This window comes from Buceros rhinoceros, unplaced genomic scaffold, assembly GCF_000710305.1.
Source record: "Buceros rhinoceros silvestris isolate BGI_N320 unplaced genomic scaffold, ASM71030v1 scaffold17172, whole genome shotgun sequence".
Classification (NCBI taxonomy): domain Eukaryota; kingdom Metazoa; phylum Chordata; class Aves; order Bucerotiformes; family Bucerotidae; genus Buceros; species Buceros rhinoceros.
In genome coordinates, this window is record NW_010397314.1 from 13,272 (window position 1) to 27,462 (window position 14,191).

At 44.5% G+C, this 14,191-nt stretch overlaps 1 protein-coding gene across 2 annotated transcripts in view; it reads right to left on the minus strand.

The window, feature by feature from the left end:
• Positions 1 to 14,191, minus strand: part of TMOD2 (tropomodulin 2 (neuronal)) — a 22,797-nt gene that overhangs the window by 7,174 nt on the left and 1,432 nt on the right. For both annotated transcript variants that reach the window (XM_010146210.1, XM_010146209.1), the window contains exons 2-3: positions 13,443 to 13,599; positions 1,981 to 2,103 (exon numbers count right to left, since the gene is read on the minus strand). In XM_010146210.1, coding sequence (XP_010144512.1) covers positions 1,981 to 2,103; positions 13,443 to 13,599 — 280 coding nt within the window. The remainder of the gene's footprint in view (positions 1 to 1,980; positions 2,104 to 13,442; positions 13,600 to 14,191) is intronic.

The window sequence follows — 14,191 nt, forward strand, 5'->3', positions numbered from 1 at the left end:
CAGAATGCGTATCACAGAAAGGCCAGCTGGAAGAAACCGCTGCGGGTCATCTTGCCCAGCCTCCCCTTCAAGCAGGAGGGTTGCCAAAATTAACCAGGTCAGCCATGGCTTTGTTTAGCTGGATCCTGAAAACATCCAGGGAGGGAAATCCCACAGTCTCTTTACATACCTTGTTTCAGTGCTACACTCAGAATCATTTTCCCCCCCTAATATACAGCCTGAACCTCTTACTGCTCGCTCTTGCATTACCTGAGACATCTGAGGCAGATCTGACTGCGCGTGTGGTTAGATTAATAAGCTGGCATTTGTGCTGGGGTTTCTTAGGGAAGCACATGGATGCTAATGCGCTTGGAAAAAAATTACAAATTCCAGGACTTTACAATAAATAGTGTGGATATAAACTATTTTGAGATGAATTACAAGAGAAACCAAATGAAGCTGCAATGTTATCTTTTGCACAGATAAACTTCCACAGTATCTGCTGTGTTTGCTGATACATCTCTGATAAACTATCTGATTGGACTTTATGCTATAGGATCATGCATGAATTAGAAGTTATTAACGATGTAGATTTTTACTTTTATCACCACTTCTTTCTTACGGAAAATCACTCTGTTCTGTAAGCAAATGGCTCTTTAGTTGCTGTTACAGAGTCTGTTTTCAGCGCTCCCGGCAGTAGGTGTGCTACTCGCTGTCTTCCATTAGACTTTGATACCTACAAGCTCTGTTGTGAACGGCTGGATACTGACCAGAGCCGGGCAAACCCTGGAACTCCATTCCATGAACTTCAGACTTCCTGAGAAGTGCCAGCTGCGTTACAATCCTGTGATTCCTGTGATACCCCACGTTTCAGTTAGAGCCAAGACTAACGCGTCCAGAAATGGGTGGTGTATCCAGGAATTACAAAGATAATGTCAGGATCACATCCTTCAATAGGACGATAGAGTAGCTACCAGAGCTATGAGTTTAATGGGGATCTAAGACAGATGCAGATTCATCAAAAGTGCTGAAATATTTCATTTCATTTTCCTTATGAAAACAAAAGAATTGTCAATAGAGTTGAAATTCTCCCACCAGAAAATTTTGTACAGGGTCCAGCAAAAGTAGACCACAATCTCAGAGAGTCCAGGAAAGGACAGGATCCACTCTGACCTGGGTGCACAAGGCAGGAGGCGTCAGTGGTTCCATAGGGAGGTCTCAACACTAGATTGAGCACGGTTTTAGGATGACCCTTTGACATGAACCTCACCAGTCCTGGCTGGTTTGCTTCTTCCCGAATTAGGGGTTCGGATGATGCTCTCCTACTAGCATAAGTATGTGACACACCCATGGTACAAATTGCTTGAAAGTCACAGGCAGCTCAGGAACTATAGATTGGCCTTTGTGATACTGTAGTTTCAAATAGTATTTATGCAAATGTGTACATGCAAATGAGGCTATAACATGAGGGTATTCTCCAGATGAAAAAGAATTAAAAGTGGGGAAGACACCCAGACCTAATCACCTGGCAACCAGTTTTCTGATTCAAGGGGCTAGATTGCCCCTTTCCTCATGAAATGCAGGATCTTCACCTACTGCATCCTCTAACACGTTCATCCTGCCGTTGAGGATGTCGGAAGTGAGAGGAGGCAGCAACAGTTTGCTACAAACAATGCAGATACAGTAAGATTAACAGTCTCCACTACAACGCAAGCACCGCCAGTCTACCCTCTACCCTTCCTTTCCCCAAATCATGTCCGCTGGTTCATCTTCTCCCCTTGCCTGACACACCAATTTTAAGTAGATGAGAGAAGTCTGAAGTGCAGCAGCTATCAGTCACACTTGAAGTCATCCTGGGCAAGGTGTGGCCCACAGGTTGGCCACCTGCCTGTAGAGTGAAGCAGCAGGTACCTGAAAGACGATCATGAGACATTCCTGGTGACAGGTCTAGGCAGAGAAGAGCTGGAAGCGTAGGGAGATCGTACCTATAGAATATCTCACCTGCAAGGTCATACAGCTCAGTATCTGAAGCGCTGGCCAGGGCTTCTTCTAGTTCTGGATCCAGGGTCACTTTCTCTTCTGTACGGGTTTCTATGGGCTTTTCTTTAGGGATAAATATTTTTCCTAAGAGAAGAAAGAAGCCAAAGTGAGTAATGAATTATTGGAACAACTCCTCTGCCTTCTGGCAATGGGGGAAATAGGTCTGTGACAGTGGAACTGCTTGGAAATATCAAGTGCATATAAATACCAAGTGTTTTCCTCTTTTCTTCTTGATGCCATCCTCTGCACGAGGATCTTAACAGTCTAAAAATAAAAGGTGCAGACTTCTGCTCTGTCTTGGTTGTTAATGTAGAGGCAAATTTCCTAAAATAAATCCCCAGGAGCAGTCACAGCTGGGATTTTTCTGAAGTTCCTGTGGCCTTAAATAGGCAAAATCAGGTCTACACAAAAAGCTCATAGAAATTTCATCCTTATTATTTATGAGGCACTAGAAGCAGTTAAAACCATTGTACTGCAAGAACATTCAAATTCATCAGACTCCATGCACAAGCCTGAAAGCTCAACAACAAACCTGTTCTCTTCCAGCAACTCAGTTTAATTCCCAGCCTCTCCATGAGTATTTCCCCTCTGTGTCTCCTGATGACCGTTCACACGAACAGCCTTATCCTCATCATCTGTGCAGGCCTGGAAAGTCTGAACTGAACGGAACCACACGTTCCCTGCCCTGTCTGCTGCTCTTTGTACCCTGCTGGGACGCCGGGGTTAGCGGGTGTGTGTTTCCGTGGGATATTCCCCGCAGGCTGAGATCACCGGCCCTTCCGCTGAAATGAGAAAACTGTAGGATGAATCCAGAAACAACACAAGAAGTCCCAGTACTCCTCTGGCCGGCGATTACATGTATGTATTAACCTCGGCAGCGCACAGGCTTGGAGCGGGGCCCTTTCTATCAGAGCTGGGGCTGACTTCAGGCACCAGCGCTGCTGCAGCTGTTCTCCCGCTCAGCGCTTTCCTGCACCAAACCCATCCAGTCAGGAACGCATTAGGTGATGCCACGTGCCACAGACGGTGTCACGGCTCCGGTAATTCTGTGAGTTCCCAGGTTCTACTGTCCGCTGTGGAGTAGCTCCCCTCAGCCGGTCCCTAACAACGACTTCTCGAGCAGGCTTTAGTTAAACCCGCTGTAATGAAGCTGTGGTGACCTTTGAATGCAGGTGGCTTCGGCCCACAGTCGACTTCAAATTGTCGTTTTGTGCAGTTTTGTACGCTCTGGATGTAATGCCTGAAGGATATCCTGTGGCTTTCTGAAATGTCTCTAAACCCGTTTCATTTTAACTGTATTAGTGATATTATTTTGTAACCATTAATAGACGTCGTTCTGATATTTGGTATTGAATTACAGAGGTTTGCCTCTGGTTTTTCAACACTGTCATCCTTTTGGGGCTTAATTTCCCCATTGTGGTCCAAAGCATCGTTTTCATGTAGATAACACCCAATTCCTTTGTCTCCTTCATACGAGTTTGTCTACAGTAATTTCTATACTGTCAGCTTCTATCACTGAGGTCACTGACTAAGCTCAGAAAAATCATTTTTTAATGGAAATCTCTGCAACTGGCAAGGTTTACTGATGCAGGATTCGAGTTACTTACCCCAGAGATATTTGCATCAAGGCTAAGTAATGTCTGAGAACAAAACCGGACAGAAGGTTACACAGAAAGATAAAGTAGTATCGTATTATGGTTCATTTTTCATGTGATATTTTAAGTAAGCAATTTTTTAAGAAGAGGTTTCTAGAAGACAAAAGCTTTTGTGGGCCAAAGGTAAGAATCGTTTTAATTTTCACGTCACACGGGGTGAATCAGAGACAACATCCCAGCAACATCAAACAAAATGCAGGTGGAAATCTGAGGTGAGAACTACCTGAAGGTACGTTAGTCATGTTCTCCAGATTTCCTAACAGCGCGGGCGCTAACATTTCAGACTCTCTCTGTACTACTACCTAATCTGAGGTGTTGGATGGCAGCGTCCAGACACCACTGACCAAGAGTTAACTCGACGCCAGCTTGACTGGTAAGGATTACACATAAGAAAAAGAAAGTCATTACAATGTTGGAAGCTAGAAGACCAAAATCAGTCAGAATATTGGAGTAAACAATCCCTAGCGAGGAGCACAGTCTGTAAAATGTTTTCCGTTCAGATCACTGGTGGTTCCACAGGAGTTTCCGCAGGCTCTTTGAGACCCGGAGGAAACCCTACTCATCTGTATCCTGACTGGCAGCGCTATCCCCTGGTAGCTGGACTCCACAGAGCCACAGCTTGCCTGGAACACGTCCAGCAGGCAGCGGGTGACTCCTCACAGAGCCAAACCCGGGCGCACCGTTCACCGGTGCTGACGGAAACGTGTACTTCCACACGGAACGTGGGGAGGGGACACAGCACCGCGAGCCTAACTGGGCTAAACTGGACACGGTGTGTAACACAGCTGGTCCTTCTCTGAGGCCTCTGGATGTGGGTAGGCTAAGTATCTTCTGCAGCCAGAAATCCAGAGGGAATGGAAACCAGTACAGGCTCAGGCTCCTTCTGTGCAGTTCACACACACAGGACTACAATTTTTAAGCGTTTGTTTCAGGCGTACGTAATTCTTGAATGGCAGCCCAAATCTTCGTAAATGTGTATACGACTCCCACTGATAGTTTCATTCTTGGCAAATGTTTTAGAATAAAATTCTATTACTGGTTATATGAAATATTTAGAGGGGCAAGGTCACGTCAGAGATGGTAATATATATCTTTAATATATTGTGGGCCTTGCTGGCGTCCAGCGGTGTTTTAAAAATACTCTTTTTTCTGCTATCAGATAAGAACATTCTTTTGCTTCGTCCCTCTGTGAAGAGATGCTGCAGCATAGCAGGTAGAGGTTAGAAGAGCTCATGCACTCAGCATGTTGTTAGGAATTCACTCCTGTCCACCAGCAGCGAAAGGGTGTGTCTGAGCTGACAGACAGCTGCCGGCCAGGGCTCCCTCGCTGTTTTAAGGACAGGGTTTAAAGATTCAGGAGACTCCTCCTAGTCCCACATCGTTATATACTGCCATTACGGAATTCCCTGACAAAATAAAATACGGATTGTGACTTGCTTGTTTCAGTGGTCCAGCTTTATTATTTATTGAAATCCAAATTTATTATCAGGAAGAAGCCTTGGAAGAATAGTGATGTTTTTATTATTTTCAAGGGAGATTTATGAAGAAAGGCTGCTGCTCGTGGTGCTCTTTATAGGCTCACTGTATTTTAGAAAGTACTTTATTATAATATTCCCTGTGGTAAAGTGAATGTTGGATGTGTTACATTTTGCTTTCAGAATATGCTAGTATTCTGTGCTAAGTCTTAATAGTAATAGCTCATCTTTCTACCAATAAAAAACTTAGGTTTATACATAACATACTCGAGCTACGTCAGTGTTAACAACACAAAGATAACCACATTTATGGACAAAAATAGTGTATTCTTGCGTTTAAAACCAAACTCAATTCCAGTAAAATAAAAAAAAGTAAGCATTAAAACATAATTTTATTTTTTCAGAGGCAAACAAACCCAAAATGTCTGGAATCCAAAGTGCTTTTTTTAACAGGAAATTTTAAGCATCAGTCAATGCAACTGACCGCTTCTTTCTGTCAGAGTGGGAAAAGTGCCTGGGGTGACTGAGGTGGCTTATTCTAAGCCAGGGCCCTGCTGACTGTGGGCGCAGTGAGCAGACACTGGTCCCGGCTCAGTCTGCGGCAGACCCAGTCCTTCTCGCACCTGCAAAACGCCTGGTCAAACCGTCTGCTCCAATGTGACAGGGCTCAGGGCTTACTCAAAAGAGGCTCAGAGGAAAAAACACCACTGAAAACCAGAGAGCAGGGTTCAGTAAGAAGGTCTCCTGAGACACCCCGAAATGCAGAGTGAGGTAAGTGGAAAGCAAATCCTACGAAAAAAATATACACTGGGTACAGTCAGAAAACCACAGACGTCACTTTGCCTCTTGGTTTCAGCAAGCTCTGGTTCCCTGCATCGTGCAAATGCCCCCACTAGAGCAACACCAAAGAAAAGCAAGGAAATGAGATGGGTCCCAAACTCCACCTCCTTATACTTAATAATAATTAAGTATAATAATTAGTAATAATTAACTACATAATCACACATGCTCATCCACAGGAAAATTAATAACTGAGCAGCGAACTACTCCTGGTGTATATTCCTGAACGAAGTTTACTTGTTGGTTGTTACACAAGGGAGGGGGGAATTTGAATAGCAATGCTAGTAGGATTTTAGTAGTGTGTCCAGTCTAAAAACCACACTGCGGATTCCATCCTCACCTTTGGAACATGGTTTCTCGCATGTCTTCTCTCTGCCGCCTTCCTCGGTCATTAGACTTTTGTAAACAAATATCAATTGTCACCGTTTTTACTTAGCATGAATACTCACTATTTACTCCCACCTTGTGAAAGCCAAAATTGCACAAGCCAAAACTCAACACCGCACAGAGCAATGGAAAATAAGCCGATTTATACTAGCTATTAAATAGTCCTTGTATTTAACATCAGTTTTATTAAGGATAGTTACCTAATTTTAAAATACAAACACATTTTCTGCCATAACTGTAAAACAACAATGTACTTTCTTTTCCTATAAACTGTAGTTCAGATTACTGTACTTTCCAGAAAATATCTGGTTTCACTTCTCACTTCTCAGTGAATCACTGACTACAGTGAGGGCCTGTTTATTCTCAATTACAGAATGCTGCTCTGACCCTAAAGTGAAATTCGATAATCCTGGAAGCCTGCTTTGCATAAATCACAGGCACCTGATTCACTTTTTCCATTTTGCACCAGTCTTGTCTTTTCAGGCTTACTTAAACTCCTCCCTCCAAATATTCTACAAAAATGGAGCTACATTAGTTCTTACCAGGAATAAATTTGTCTTATCAAAAAGAAAATAGGCCACGTTCAAATAGGCATGAAGCTGAAAGCTAGTAAAACGCAGTATCAAAATTGCTGCTGTACTGTTGCTCTTGGATGAGCGTCTGCATACTCTATGCCTTAAAAATTATGATAACGGATAGGAAGGTTGCAGAGTTAAGATTTCCAAAGTTATTAAATCTACTGTGCCTATACTGAAGGAGTGAAATGAAATTACACCGGCATCCTTGACTTCGGTCAGCGTGCTGTGATCCTGCCACCTTAGCGGTACCTTTACAGAATGCTTCTGAAGAGCATGCTTTCTGAAACAAAAATAGACAAAAGCCAACCTATAATCTTTAAAATAGAATTTTTCATCAGACCCTCCCCTGGATTATCTCAACAGCCAGGGTCTCTGCAGTCCTGCAGCCGTCCTCTGGACCACCACCCAGGTTAACGCACTGCGCCTCTCACATCTGACGGGGAATGGCAGCAGAGGTAGAAGAGTCAAGCTGTGCCCCTGGACTTCAGGTTCTCAGGGACAACAAAGAACCCTGATACTTGGACAGATGCCATGCTAGTTATGTTCTTCGCTGGCCTCTTCTCCCATCCTGGATATCCTTCTCCTCTGTTCCCTTCCTCACTGTCCCCTCTGCCTTCCCCATCCCCTGTGCCTCCTGGTTTTGTGTATCTTTGAATCCTGCCCCTTCCCACCACCTCTCTTCCCTCTGCCACCCTTCCTTACCACTACTCTCTTCTACAGCTCCTTTCCCAAAGCCACGACATCTAGCCCTTCACGCTGAACGTGTTCACACAGCTCCTCAAAAACCAACCCTCCACCTCTCCGCACTCGCCTCTCTGCTGGCTATTCACTTCTTTCCTCCTTCACAGCGCCCTTACAGAGTGAGGGAGCACTGCCAAAGCAGGAGAGTCTCCCTGCCCTTGGTGCTGGTGTGAGAGGGGCCCCTCCGGTGAGCAGATTCAAAGAGCATCCCGCACAGCCCACGCACCTCCGCCGGCCACACCAGGGCTCCCCAGGTGCTGCTGTGCTGTCACACGTGCTGTCCGCACACACGGGCAGAAGCTCTGAGGACCGGACTAACACTCACTGCAGGGCAGTATTTGGAGAACGCTGTAACAAACTGCATGTACAAGAAAGTACAATATTCTGAAGATGCCAAATTCAAGTGTATTTCCCTGGGGACTGCAAAGGGCAAACATTTCAAGTCTCCTCTTCAAAGCATGGAGGCACTGCAGCTCATAAAAACACAGCTGGAAAAATTTACTTTAGATAGATAGCTAAAACAATGTGTTTTGTCCTGATCTCGTTCTTGGAAACAGCTAAGCCCTTTTTTGCTGACACTTTCGAAAAGTCAGCTCCAGGCAGACTCACAGCATGGGAAATTTCAGTGTAAATCGTGCGAGTTTGGCAAACGCGTGACCAAGTAAACCAGGGTCTGACAAAAGCAAGCAGTGAGAGGCACTGGCTCGAGGCATTACTGTCAGCAGCGGCAGCACTTGCAACGCTGTAAGAGACAAACATCAGCTCTCAATTTAAGCCTTGACGAACAGGAAGAAGGTGGCAAAAATTTAAACAAACTGTTTCAGCACTGGGGGTGACAAGACTGTCGTTGTCAATGCAAGAAAGACACCGTGTCTCTAAACTGAACCCTAACTTTTTTATACGGTCCATCAGAGCAACTGGAAACGGAACTCATTAGCATCGACTCTAATACTCTGACCTTCTGAAAATGACTGTCGTTATTACTAGTGCTGTTTGGTGACACTCTGCTCGGCACAGCAAAAGACGCAAGATGGATGGTCTCTGCCAGAGCAACTGGGAACAAGGGCTTGGCCAAAAGCTCTCTGGTTTAATCATCCTTATTGTCTCTCTTTTCTCTCTTATCAGTTGGCTAAAAATGTTAGCATTTAATCACACACAAGTGCGTCCCCTTCCCTCTCCAATCACAAATAATAATTGCCCAATCCACTGCACTTTTTCCACGACTTTGTTGAGAACGGGATTGGATCCAAAATGAAGTGGTTTGGCAAGGAGTGAAGACCTTGCAGAAAACAAGGGTAGTGGTGAAGGGTTGAAGCTGCGATCCTTACAGCAGTTAAAAATGGCACGGCCAGCTTTCCACATCTAATGCTATTTCACAACAGCAGAACTTTTTTCAATTATGTTTCATTAGTAGCATGTAGTTAAGAGACCTACTGCAACAAAGCAGCACAGAGATGTTGCTCATAGTTGGTACTACGGTAGTACTCGGCTCTTAGCTGAGATCAGATGTACGTACTGCATTCAGCAAAATAAAACATGCAGCACTCACATTGCTCTTTAATATTTTGTGCCCGCACAGCCCCTTACTTTCTCCACCTTTTCTTTTTATTCCTGGACCTGTCACAAACTTGAAAATGATACAGAAAAGGCCTCAGAGTGATTGCAGTGTGATAACCAGCTGTTCCAGCTACGCGTACTAAATGCAGTGGGTCAGTCTGAGTAACTTCTGTAGTTCCGTAGGGTCTGTGTAAGGACGTCTAGAGCATCTCCTGAGTAGGAACTAATCCAAAAATACATAAAATAAACACTTACAAGCTGCCAACTGCTATGGCTACAGCTATCAGCCTCAGCTGCCGGTACCTCCACTGCTCATGAATGATGAATCCTCTGCTCGTGGGAATGGCTGATGAACAGCTGTTGCACAACAGCTTCTGAAAGCCCCCAGATCGTTTGCATACCACAACGGGAGCAAACAGTCGCCATGGGGACATTCAAACGAATACCCGCCCCTAACCTGCAGCAGGGGGATGTGGGGTAAAGCAGTCTGAAAAAACGGCTTGGTGGCCAGTTTGGGTGCGCGCCTGTCAGGCTGGGAGGGTTCTGGCCCCAGCTCAGTTCAAAACTGGGGTTTTCATTGAAATTCGAGAGCTATCCCGTACAGGCTGAGAGCATTCTTTTTGTGCAGCAATTAACGGAGCAGGTTAACAAGCTGAAATACGGCAGAAGGCCAAAACCCTAATGCATGCCATACGTTTGATTGCTTTTGCCAAACATTTCCAACCTCTCAAAATCATGATTACAATCAAAAACAAGGCAATTCCCTGCACGATCAGCCCCCCACTTTGAGCTCATATTTAACATTTCCTGTGTTTTAACCTCTGAGCATCCCTGTCAGCTCTGGAATTTGTTTTGGCTTGTTTCGGCTTTCTAGCACAATCAAAACCTCATGGTTGTGTTGAGTATATAGAGACCAATATGGGCAACTGAATTTTGTCCTTCAGCAGCTGCTTGGCATGGCTTTGTCACGAACTCTCTAATGAAACATTGACACCAAAAAAAGAGAGGCAGAGACAGTAGATAAAATTAATGACACAGACTGTTCTGAAAGGAGGACATTTTAAATGCCACCTTCTTTTTGGCTCATCACTGAACTTTCAAGTCAGTATCATCACTGCATGATAAACGTAGGAACGGGTAGAAACGTCAGTTAACATTTGGTAGAAGCATCCCAGTTCCCAAATTTGAAAAAAATAAATGCTTTGACAAATATCAAAGTGCCAAACACTGACAAAAGCTTAAACAACACCTGACATATTCTGATCGTACTGGCACGCAAATATTCTCAGTGCCAAGTGGTGCACTGGCATCACCACCTCCCTTTTCTAACTGTACACAACTGCGTGCATTTTAGAGCTGCCCCAGAACTTAAATTTTGACTAGCTATTGACAGCGTGGCTGTGTTACAGTGCTGCTATAATGTAAAGAAATCATTTAACAGGCTCCCATGTAATATAATAATATAAATATTCACCAATCTGTAAATATACCTTAAAGACCATCAACATACAGAAGGTGAGAAATAGGCTTTTCCTGAAGAGAGATCCTTCTTTAGTTCCTTCTGAGGATACAGTTTAGAACTGTAAATTGTTTACTCTGCACTAATTAATAAGCTTTGGAAGAATGCTAATTATTCTCTAATTAAAATTACTTTAAATCTAGCACATAGTATCATATCTCCGAAGTGTCTTTGCAGGATTGCTTTATTTCCTTGCATGGAAAATACCTTCTTATAAATACAAATCAAGTAATTAATATTTTGATACAATCATTCTGTCAGTGTTTCTTCAACTGAGAGTGTCGAAATAAGTACCGCTGCAGTTACAAGCGTGGATTTTAAGATCCAGAGCCAGCCACACATGGCCTTTGTGCAACCTTCATCACGTCTCACCAGATTCACCTAATTAGCAGCAATATCGCACAAGATTTCAGTGCATTTGGCAGGTAGAGATTTCAGTCATACGTTTTATAAGGCCCAGATTCTGCAGGAAGTCTCTGCAGTGCAGAGCAAGGGGGAGGGAGGACAAGAAAAGGAGGCAGTGAAGCCCAGTGTTCACCGCCTGGCGGTCCTTCTGCTGGACACCTCCTGCCAGGCAAGCCAGAGGCAGCAGAAAAGATGCTCAGGTACCAGGATGGCATCGTCAGTTTGTCAGACAGATTACTTCTCAAAGCCATTTCCTTTCAAGCAGCACAAAACCAACACGGTGCAGTCCATCCAGTTCTCAGCTGCGAAGGTACTGGACCTCCACAGACCTCAGATTAATTTGGTTATTTCTTATATCAACAAAGAAACAAGCAGTATTTTCATGGCATTTGGCCTTTGACTTCAAAGAAAATTCGGTCGAATTCAGTGTGTTTAGGTTATCATTGTAAAACGACTGCAGCAATCACAGAATGCGGTTGCTTTCCTTCGACTCAATCTGCTGAAGCTAATACCAAGGATTTTGTCAGGAATTGGTGTTGTACAAGGAACAGGAGAAATTAAGGGGATGATTTCTTTAGTGCAAAATGCTGTCATAACCTCATAAATGTGATAATTCTTAAACTTGTCATTTTAAAGTAAACGATCACAGTGAATCGAAATCCAGAGTAAGAAGAGCTTTAAATGCTGGCGTGGCTGAATTCCCTGAGTGCTGAGGGAAAAGGGAAACGCGTGGTTATTTGTGTTTGCAGAAATATTTCCATACCAGAGACACCAGCAGCTCTGAGGGTACCTGGAAGCAAATGTGGAAATAATACTGCTTTAGCCTTACCAAAAGGAAAGTGAACTAGAATAACCAGGCCAGCGTGTACGGTAACAGTGTCACGGACAATGTTTTGTACAGGTCAAGTGCCGGCGCCCTGGGAATATACGACTCCACACGGCGGGGTTTGTGTACTTATGTTTCAGACCTATTTGGAGATCTTGGCCATGACTACAAAATGCAAAGTCCTAGCCCTAAGTCGCACATACCAGTACGGTGAGACCTGACTGAAGGTGTTGGCACAAATACACCGCGACCTGCGGCGGTAGCTTGTACTGCTCTAACACAGCGGTGGGTAAGAGACTGGAAACGACTGGTAACAAATCCACACTACAACGAACCATTTTCCTATCGCTCCTGCTACCGGCAGGATCGCTGCAGGGTCACTGCATTTCCGCGGGCTCAGAATCAACCCTGTGAATGGCAGTAAGTGGAGGTCATGATGGAGGAAAGAACAGGCTAAAGATCTAGTTGAAAAATGTCTCATTTATCTAAAACCACTGTTTCAAAGACTGAGAACACAATGGCCTGCAAGTAACGTTTTATGTCTTTGGTAATGATACATGAAGTAAAACATGCTGCCTTTGACTTTCTTAACGTATCTGCTTTCCCTTAAGCAGATCTCGGTGAAATAACAGCGAATTCATTAGATGGCCAGAAACAGACCTAGACATAACAAGCTCATTCTTGCATGATGGGGTGGCCTGTGGCAGGCATTTATAGCCACTGAATATACATGAGGAAAAGGAGATAATGGTGCTAAAGGAAAATTGTTTGCTTAAAAATGTGACTGTTCTTGCCCTAAAATTATCCTACCAGTGTTTGAATTGTTAAAATTAGAGTTTCCTGATTGTTTTTTTTCTTTCTTTTTTTCTGTAGCTCAGCAGAGAAACTGGTCTGCATGGACACCATTGCCAGACGTGCTAGTAAACAAGGAAAAAATACTTATTTTTTTAAGTGTATTCCCCGAGCTATCACTTACAGCAATTCTAGGCAATACTTACTCAGAAAGGCATTTTCATTCCCTCCTGAACACCTCCCCCACTACACCACGCTTGGACGGGACCAATGCTTAACGTGGAAATAGCCCCGGTGAGGTGAGCGTGGCCGCCTCTGTCCATCCTTCACTGAAAACAGAGGCGGATTTGGGGATCTGGGAGCCGCTGGTTGAGCCCTTCGCTGGGCTGGCATTTGTGTGTCCCCATGCCCACCCCCAGACCTGGTGAAACCTGCCGATGTCACTCCAGGGTAGCAAAGCAGACCACTGCGTGGCAGATGAAACCACCGCTTCATCTCCTGTGACAACAGCTCTAGACCTGACTCCTGAGCCGCACTGTGCACAGTAACAGCCTGATTTGTCCCCGTGTGCTCCACAAAAAGGCCAGCCCGGTGGATGGCTGTGCCCAGGCAGCCCGTCACTAACACCGAAACAAAGACGGATGGTACCTTTCTTTTCCCCTGTGAACGGCACGAAGTCTTCTCTGTCTTTGTGCTCAAGGGCTTGCTTCTCCAAGTACGAGAGCAGGTGTTCCCTGTCGAAAGGGCCAGTGGCAGGTTTGGTCGTCTGGTCCTTTTGCCGAAATCCTGCTGGAAGCAAGGCGTTCTGTGAAAGAGAGGGAGGCACGTAAAGGAGACCAGGCAATGTCACAGAGTGTTCCCAGTTTCACTGCGGTGTCATTTTTTAGGTGAAACCTTTGGTGACAGCAGTAACACACATTACCTAAATGCAGCCATTAACAGCAGTGTATCTTTCAGGCTTCCTGACTGCACCCATGTTAATATTTTTATTAACCCTATTTACAATCACACCACTAAAGAACTGAGCGAGATCAGAGCCCTTTGTGTTACACGTATTATAACCGCAGCGTTTGCAGTCCAGGTAAATACACCAGAACGAGCTTTCTATAAATTTTCTTCTCTTGATTTACTCTTTTTCCCTCCCCATTTTTTCCCTCCCTTCTCATTTTTTCAAAACTCCCTTTCCTTCTAATGCAGGTGTCTCTTTGACTCCAGAAATGAATGGCACACACAGAAAGTAACTGGTGAGCGATGTGGGCTTCAGCTATTTAGAGCACGTAGGAAGCAAGCAGATGAAGTCCCACTTTAAACGCATAGCTGTGTGTGACCATATGATTGCATCTGCATCCCATAATACTGAAGGTGCATAAGGCTCCCACATTTCAGTCCAGGAATGC